The 10,039-nt window shown below is 32.5% G+C and overlaps 1 protein-coding gene across 1 annotated transcript; it reads right to left on the minus strand.

Annotated features, from left to right (window-relative positions):
- Positions 1-346: 346 nt before the first annotated feature.
- Positions 347-4,000, minus strand: LOC123892976 (dnaJ protein ERDJ3A-like). The gene is made up of 7 exons (XM_045942893.1): positions 3,806-4,000; positions 2,917-2,972; positions 2,742-2,815; positions 2,130-2,581; positions 1,705-2,043; positions 1,078-1,428; positions 347-980 (listed from the first exon to the last, which is right to left on the minus strand). Exons 1-7 carry the CDS (start codon positions 3,893-3,895, stop codon positions 693-695), a joined length of 1,650 nt encoding a protein of 549 aa, XP_045798849.1. The 5' UTR covers positions 3,896-4,000; the 3' UTR covers positions 347-692.
- Positions 4,001-10,039: the final 6,039 nt, after the last annotated feature.

Genomic DNA, 10,039 nt, shown 5'->3' on the forward strand with positions numbered 1-10,039 from the left:
ATATCCTCTCTGCGACATTACAAATTCTTTTTCTCCACCCAAATTCTTTCTTCCTCACCGGTGTTGAATGTGTCTTTAATAATTAGGGTTCTTTTATCTATACAAAATTGAATTTCTTGCATTATTAACATAGTTTATTTGAACAAAAATGGTAGACCAAAATTCCCCCAAAACTAAAGTAAAGCTTTCCGTGAATTTGGATTGGAAATATTAAAAAATAAACGCACAAAAGAATTAGATCTTTCGGCAATGAAGATTGGACATTTATTTATGATGAATTATTAGACTTCAGACTTGGTGTTGATAGCACTTAAAACTGAAGTAAATCCAGATTTAAACTTAAAAATAAACAAAAACAATATCAAGTTCTCGTGTTCAAGATGATAGCACTTAAAACAATATTACTGTACACTACCAATTAATTCATGTGAAATGAGACCTCACAAGCTTATAATATGATAAACTACAACAGAAATGCATATCAACCAAAAACCAACATCTTTGAAATATGTCATTGCCAAAATTTCCTGTCAATCTCGTACCATTGGACTCGGCGACTATTTAAGATATTTTAAATTTTAGACTTGTCTCTTTTGTGCATCATATGTACTCTTGCCGGTATTGAAACTGATCTGATTCTATCTCTTATATTTATACTGCAAAACAGTGCTCCCTAATATACCCTAATGCCTCTATTTTAGTACAGGCTTCTTATGTGTTTCCCTAAAGGGTATATCTCCGCTTAGAACGGAGCCGATAAAATTCTCTACCTTCTCTATTCTCATATCACCCATAAATACAGCGAATTTCCCTTTCCGAGGTTTGTAGGCAATCAACAACTTATCTGATGATTTATAACCCATTTTGTCAAATGCGTTTAGAAAGGATTGTTGCTGTGCAGAGTCTAAGAGAGCATAGGAAATGGAGTCCCTAGAGCTGCCGCCTCCATTTGGTTTTCTTGACAATGACATATGTGAGACCTGAAATAACAGTGCTCCCTTTGAGATTTTGCACAAGATAAAATTTATATATATTATATACCCTTTAAGCCATTAAGTTGATGAAATTTTTACTTACCAAAGAGAGAATATATTCTAGCTCTTCCCTTGCTTTCAAAGATCTAAAGGCACCAATTATGCAAACTGGAGTTTTTGCCCCACAGAGATCCTCGAAGTTTGACCGAGAAAGCAACTGAATGTATCCGTCTTCTGAATCAGTTTGTGCTTTCTTGGACTGACTTGATGTTTCCTTTTTACTTACTTTCTCAAAACTATCAAGTATGTTACTAAGATCTTGTACACCAGATTTTACATCTTTCACAGAAACCCCTGTTTTCAGAATAGTCTTTTCTCCATTAGGTAGCCAACCTACAATAGCTGGAAGTGCATCAACTCCTAGTTTTTCCACTCTCAAATCAGAATCATGAACCTGCAAATGATTCAAGATACACATTATGGATTTTTGTTTATTTTTAATGTAAACACCAAGAGCCACTTCCACCAAAAAACAATCTGAAATATTCAGAGAAAGAAATAAAGTGCTTAAAAGATTATAAACATATATGATGGTTGAGTCTAAACAATCAAGTTTGATGTGACTAATGAATTAACTATCTTCTCTTAACATGTAACATGTAAACAGAAGAACTAGACTTTTCCTACATGTACAGAGAAAGAAACGAATTGACTACCATCACTAGCATACCTCTACATCACCGAAAGTAATGCGTTTACGATACAAGCCACTAAGAACACGCCAAATTACAGGAGTGTTCTTTTTGGAAGAGAGAAGCAGCACCCTAGGCAACTTTCCAGTAGTGCTAAATTGATCAAGTTGATTCAAGTCAATCCGTTTTGAAAATCCTGGCAAGTGTTGTTGACAGAAAGCCTTCAAATCCTTAACAGCCAAGTTACCACCGTACTCCACCAGAGAACCCTTTTCATTCTCCTTGTAAGAATAGACAAAAATCCTTGGAGCTTTGCGAGGATATATACCAAGCTCCTTACATAATGAGACTTCCTTTTCACAGTTTATGCTTCCAACCTGTCAAAAAATAAGAGAGGCAATAAGTTATGCCAACTACAACACAATCAATGAAAATTATTCAAGTTTTAAAAATAAATAAAAACCTTCAAAGCTCCTTGCAATGTACTGGAAACCTCCCCTATAGTGGACTCAAACTGTTGGACGCCCCTCAATGAGGGTGTATAAGATAACAAAAGCCAAGTCATTCCTTCATCAACAATTTCTTTCTTGTAGATATTTGAATTTATGGCTTTAAAACTTTTGGGGGAACTCTTGGGCCCAGATTGAGACCTAAATGAACTGCCAAAATCACCAAAAAAGTTGCCAAGAAGATCATCCAAACCAAATCCAAAAGAATTTGAATCACCAGAGCCGCCGCCAAAGGAAAAGGAGAATGACTTAGAGCCTCCCTGGCCACCGCTACTCCATTGTTCGCCTGGTCTGAAGTTAAAGCCGCTACCTCCAGGGTGGCCAGCTTCAAATCCAGGATTTCCTTTCTCATCTCCATATAAGTCATAATTCTTCCTCTTTTGTTCATCAGATAAAATCTCGTACGCTGTTGGCAACAAAAAAAAAAGACATTCAAATCAACATCCTGAAACAAGAAATAAGTAGAAACTTGAAAGTAACTTATTACACTATAAGTCCTTATCATACTACTAAATCTTTTGTCCTGCAAGTATGAACTTTATATTGGAGAGAGCAACTTTATATACCATTATTTATCTGAGCAAACTTCTCTTGTGCACCTTTGGCCTTGTTCTTGTCAGGGTGATATTGAAGAGAGAGTCTGCAAAAAATATATATAAGGCCAAGTTATTTGTCAGAGATGGCTAGATTTAACATGTGACAAGCAACAAGAATACAATTACATTTACAAAGTAAACATACTTGTGAAAAGCCTTCTGAATTTCTCGTTGACTTGCAGTTTTATCAACCCCAAGAACCTGTTAAAATTGAAGCATGTGAAATCAGCTTATGCAAACAATACAATGCAAATCAATAAATAAATAAAATTCCCCATTTCCCTTTTTGAAACCATCTTGTTCCTCGGACTGTGGTAAAGACAAGTTGCAAGTTCATAATCTTCGATAAAGATACACAATGTCAGAAGTAAGAAATAATTTGATTTACAACACTCAAAATCAGACAAGGTAAAAATACAATTTTGCAAGATACAAATGAACAATCAATTTTAAAATCACACAACAAACCCACAAAATTCAACCTTTCCAATAATGCAATACAATTAACTCATTAATTACACATTTCAAATTCAAATCACACAATAAACCCTAAAATGTCAACCTTTCCACCATTTTAACCTCAAATTTCTCTGAAATTATAAAATCCTAAAACAAGTTCCACCAAATTCCCCCCTTTCCCCTTTTGGCAAAGACAAGAACTTGCAAGTTCATATTATTTGATAAAATATAAACAATGCCAATATCAGAAGTAAGAAAAGATTTCATTTACAACACCCAAAACCAGATAATGCAAAGATACAATCTTGCAAGATACAAATGAAATATAAATTTTAACTGAAATAGAAAGAATAAAAAAATTAGCTAATGAAATTACCAATAATGAAATGCAATTAACTCATTAATTACGCATTTGAATTGAAATCACACAATAAACCCTCATAACATTTCGATTCAAATCCACGATAAACCCTCAAAATTCAACCTTTCTGTTAACCTAACCATAAATCCCTCTAAAATTATAAGACCCCAACACTAAATTAAAAGAAAACGAAAAATGTTGATATTAGAGTAACCTTATAGGGGTCGATTGTTTTTGCTTCGAATTCTAAAACGAAACACAACGTAGCGACGATGATGAACAACGTGGCGGCTGAACGGTTCATCGTTTTCGAAGAGTGTTCGAAATAGGAACTGATAAGATGTTTTACGGTGACGGTGACGGTGACGGTGACGGAACCTTTGGTCGGAGTATTTTCTGTAAATAAGTTCGCGGGAAGAAAATCTAGATGTTTCGAGGTTTTTATATTGCCGTTATGTGACGTGTCCTTTTGATGTGTCACCACGCATACTGGCCAATAAGATTTCAGAGTTTTTTTCTTGGCTTAATTAATAAAATGGTCCCTTAAAGATATTTTTGGTTTTATATTGGTCCCTTAAAGAAAAAAAGGTCTAAATAGGTCCCTTAAAGAAAAAAAAGTCTGAATAGGTCCCTTAAAGACATATCCGTTAATCAGTTTGGTCCTGTTTAGACCTCTTTTTAGGGACCAAACTGATTAACGGAGATGTCTTTAAGGGACCTATTCAGACTTTTTTTTCTTTAAGGGACCTATTTGAACCTTTTTTTCTTTAAGGGACCAATCTAAAACCAAAAATGTCTTTAAGGGACCATTTTATTAATTAAGCCTTTTTTCTTTCTTACATCATCATAATACTATTTTATTTTTATTTTTTTTCAAGTATTTTCAAAATGAATAAATAGGTTTGCTAAGAATTTTTTGATGTGATTATTTATTATTTGTCAACTGAGCTAAGTTTATAGGGATATATTTATTTTTTGATGTTACTTTTGATTATTTGGCTATTGATGTGGCCACGTAACACGCTGAAATGAGTGGTATGTTGAAAAAGAAAACCTCAATAACCATTTTCTAACCTTAATATTTTTTGAGAAAAAACTAACGAAAATGATCAATATGACAAACAAATTAAAGTTAAAGGACCAATTTCTAACGTTATTTAGTTAATGACCAATATGAAACTAATAAATAATTTTTTTTTACACAACTAATAAATAAGTTAATAGACCAATTTGTAACGTTAATTAGTTATGGACCAATATGAAACTAATAAATAAATTAAGGAACCAATTGCCCAATTTCGCTTTTATTAAGTCACTTAATGAACATTTTCAAATGTTATAGACGAAGTGGTAATATTTGCACAACTGCACAATTTATTTTTTTATTTTTTTTTTAAACTCACAATTTCATATTCAAACATATGTAGACGCGTGTAACCTAGCAATATCAATATTGTTGATTGAACCATGACTTATAGATAAAATAAAGAGTATAATTGATATGCACCGACGGTACAAAATAGTTTTACACGATTGTCCAATAAACAATCACCATTTTATCATGTCATATCAAGAAAGTGGGGTGATGTGGCGGAAAATATGGTTGGTATTGATCGACGGTGTAAAAGTGTATATAAATTAAATCCTAAAATAAAATACTATTAATATTGATATATTAATAATGAGTTTAGATATGAATGCTACTTAATTTTGGGGTAACAGGAAGGTAGGCATGAAATAATGACTATTAAAATTGGAATTAAAACAAGGAGAATGTTAACTTGTGTCCTTAAGGGTACATGTTAAGGAGATAAATGTGGAAAAAATTTATTGAACTCATGGTGTATTCAATTCTCTAAACATTAAATTTTTTCTATTATTAAATGTTATATTTCTATTTTTAGGTAGCTTAACATGTGTCCTTAGGGCACAAATTAACATAACCCTTAAAACAAAGGCTATCTAGCATCTAAATCATATCATATAGTTTATAATTTTATATATGTTATTTTAAGTATCGTTTAAATTAATAGTAGATATTTTTTCACTATTTTTGACCTTCAATATTTTTATTAATTTTTTCTGTATTTTTCTGAAATAAAACCAAACTTTCATGTTATACTATGTGGGTTAAAATATAAAAACGAACTCAATTTTAAAATAATTTTATTATCGAATTCAATTTATAGTTCTTTTAGCCACTGCATGATGTCTCTGAAAGAGAATTTTCCAAAAAATTAAAAAATTAGATTATTATTAATTTTAGGTTCGGGGCTTTACATTACCAACCACGACAATAGCGGTTCATTTCAAATTATTTTAAATTTATGTAATATTCTAAGAGTATACAACAAACACAAAAAACAAACACATAAATAAATTTTTACATTTCATGTTATACTATGTGGGTTGAAATATAAAACTCGGGTTAAATATGTTTTTAGTCCATATTTTTACGTACGTTTCGACTTTTAGTCCCTACATTTTTTTCATTATATTTTTAGTCCCTCTAGTTTTATCCGTTAACATCTTTAGTCCCTTCGGTAAATAAAATAAGTTATGCGTCTTCCTTTATATACACAGAGCTTCGTGGATTTGAGCTTCATAGCTACTTCTCCTCCAAGAAACTTTCAGTGGATATATTTCAAAATTAAATCTTCCACAAATATATTTGCATCAAATATTTTTGTTGTTCATGAATATATTTTTTTGTAGCAACCTCCTTGAAGCACAAAAATATATTTAAATCAAATCTTTTATCAAATCTTTTTTATTCCTTAATCTTTTGTAATAAGCTTGAGAAACTTGAGGAACAAATCAAACTAGTAAATCTTTTGTTGACAGCTGGAAACAGCGATGGTCAACTCACAAGGATTCCAAAAATATTGAAACATATTTTTGGACTGGATAAAATAAAACAAACTGCCTTAGGTGACTTGTAGTGGAAGGCGCGTTCTTGCGTACTAGATAAGCACAAGCTTATTCTTAAATCAAATCTTCAAAAGATATTCGCAGAAAATAAGGCCCGTTATTCAGGTGACATATGTTGTACGTACATGCTATGACATCTTGGTCCAACATCTCGCTATTGTTTTTGCAAAATTATAGCCGATATTCAAAACCCAACAATATTCAACTAGTTTATTTTATCATGTTATTAGTGGTATATAACGTGTTAGTGTCACTGTCATGTCAGTAATTCATAGATTACATAGTTAATACAATTCAATTCAAATATATGATTAATTACGCCTAGTAGATGGCCAACAAATATACAAATTTGAACCCAATGATATTTTGGCAGAAGTCTATCAATTTCTTCATGGCATGGTTAACACAATTCAAATATATTGTTAATTGCATTCGGTAGATGATTGAACAAGTTGATTAAGTGGTGCATGGTGCTGATAAAGTACTCTCATATTTTTCGGGAGGGTAATGCTTGTGCTGACAAACTTGTCATCAGAGTCATGTTTAGGGATGACAGGTAAGCTCGAACATGCGGGGCCCACCCAAACCCAAATATGAGTCAATGGACAAAAACCCAATAGGGATGGCAAAAAAACTCAAACCCGAGAAACCCACCCGAACCCAAACCCAAGTCAACGGGCGAAACCCGATTTGACTGAGTTTGGGTTTGGGTTCGGGTGACACCCGATAATATGGGTGTGGGTTTGGTATCAGTCAAACCCACACCCAAAACCCATACACCCACCTGAAATATTTTATAATTACCTAATTACCCTCATAGTCTCCCTCAATTTTCTTGGAAGACCTTAAATTTTAGTTGTAATTTAATTTCTTGAAAGTATATGTTGTAATTTCTTGAAAGTCTATGTTTGAATTTCTTTGGAAGACCTTAATTTTAGTTGTAATTTAATTCAAAGTCTATGTTGGAATTTAATTTCTTAAATTTGCAAATTATTTTTAAATGTGTTGTGGGTTTGGGTTTGGGTGGAAAACACCCGAACCCAATGGATGTGGGCGTGGGTGTTGTTTTGCCACCCGAACAGTCTTTGGGTTTGGGTTTGGGTTTGGGTGATGATTTCGGGTGTGGGTTTGGTATGTGTCAAACCCGCACCCATGGGCGCCCGTTGCCATCCCTAAAACCCAAGTTGACTGAGTTTTGGTTCGAGTGACACCCAATACCACGTGTTTCAATTTTGGACCACTTAAACCCGCACCCGAAACCAGAAATCACATCCGATTAGATATTAAATACCTAATTACCCCTATGTATATATAAATGTAACTTTTATGAATTTCTTGGCACATAACTTCAATGTGTTATACAAGATTTTATTAAATATATGGGATTTTATTAAATAGATATATGTACAAGAGGGGGACTAGGCCTTACCCCATCTTATATTTAATAAAATTATGTCAACAAATTGAAGTTATATACTAGAAAATTCATGTTACACTTATATATACATAGGGTAATTAGATATTATATATACACATGTATGTTACAAATAAAATATAAAGACTAAAGTCTTATAAATAAATAAGATAAACAAGAGTGTGTTTTTGCCTTTAAATTAAGTTTGCAAGCCTAGAAAAAGAATAAAAAGGGAGGCCGCAACAAATTAAGAAGAGAAGACGAGGGCATTATAAGTAGAAAAAAGCAGCGTTCAAGTAGAGAAGAGCGACGAGTGCCAATAGTATTTAAAACTTATCCAGGTATATTTTCTTGAATATGACAGTAGCTAATCTCTCGTTGTTGAAGCTATTATGATTTGAACGTTTGATTATTAGTATAATTTATTTTATTCAGGTACTTTTCTATCTCTATTCTTAATACTTTTATTCCCTTGATTATCGGTTGAAGTTTAGTCATTGATGCATGAAATTATTGAAAGTTTCTATATTGGATGTTTTATTCTACTTTAGTTAGGTTTACCGAGGAATCAGAGATTTATTGAATTAGAATATAAGTTCTTTTCATTAAGGAATTAGGATTAGAACATTTTAGATAATTTGGTGACAAATTGTTTTTGGAATCTTGGTATCGGACGATTAATTTAGGAACCAATCCCATCGTCCACTGACGGGGTTCAATTGAAGTCAAAGCAATATGAACTGGCCCAATATAAAAATTGGTAGAATTCAAACCTGAAACCTAGAGTAGCACACTTCGAACTCCAAACCTAAATTATCAGGCCAGCCCGGTTTATAATTTGGAATTAGATTGTCAATTTCAAATATAAACGTAAAGGTTGAATTCAAAGCATACTCATCTCAAACATCTTTTATCATTATTAACTGCAATTTTAACATTTTTTGTCTCAAAATCAAATCCAAGATGTGGTTTATCTTTCATTATTACTCACCGTTTGGATTTTTAAATAGTAGAAAGGGGACGAATGGTGGAGACTTAAAGAAGACGAACATATACATAAAAAAAAGGCAATTGATCAGTGCAACAAAAGACTTGGAAAAAAGTGTACGCCTATGTGAAAAATAGTGTGTTCAAACTTATATTAAAAAATCTCAAAACTATACCAGATGTTATTTGATTCGCAGTATCTGTAATTTACGGCGATCTTTTATTCCTCTTCATCCTCTCTCTAACAATCTTTGCATTCCACATAAAGGACATTTTCTAATCCAAACTAAAATATACCGCATTCAACCATCACAACATTATAACGAACCCTTAACTTCTAAGAAAGGGTGGCTCATCAAAGTTTTTCAAGATTCAAATTCCTCCAACGCAAAAAGTGGTGAATTTGATGAAAGTTCAAGTTATTGAGTTGTTTGAACTATATACTTTATGTGATAATGGGTTTCCACGTGTTAGTCTTGGTTGCAAAGTAATCTTGTTTTCTGTTGAGGGTTGTTGCATGGTCTTTGCATTAATATGAGGTCATAAAAGGTTGGAAGTTTCCATTGGAGAAAAGAAAATTACAATATCAATAGATGAGGGTGGAAAAACGTTGGATGATATGATGCGTTACAATGGATAAATTTATGTCGTAGATAAATTTGGAACCGTTTTTTGGATCAATGCTTTGTCCTTGAAGTTAGTTCAGTTTTCACCAAAAAAATTCAGTTGTGAAATGTAGCAAATATGGATGAATTATGATGAAAACCATAAACAATTAAGCATAATGAATACATGATATCCTCTGCTAGATGGGTGGAATCATGTTGTGACCACCTCAAACGGAACAATTAAAACCATACCGAGAAAAAATGTTTTAGCAATTTTAATAACAATTCTTCTTAGATCGTTCACCATAGTAAAAGTGATTTTGTCCCTATAAGCGACCAAATAAGATAAAAGAATGTCAGAATGTCGATAAAGAAAAACAAACTGACAACGCTATTTTGTTATTTTAACATATAGTGGTGGTGGTGCACTAAATGTGCCTAGGACCAATGAAATTAAAATAAAAAATAAAAATAGAACAAGAGTCTGCAGCCACCTCCTACAAAGTCA

This window comes from Trifolium pratense, linkage group LG6 (genome assembly GCF_020283565.1).
Source record: "Trifolium pratense cultivar HEN17-A07 linkage group LG6, ARS_RC_1.1, whole genome shotgun sequence".
NCBI classification, from domain to species: Eukaryota; Viridiplantae; Streptophyta; class Magnoliopsida; order Fabales; family Fabaceae; genus Trifolium; species Trifolium pratense.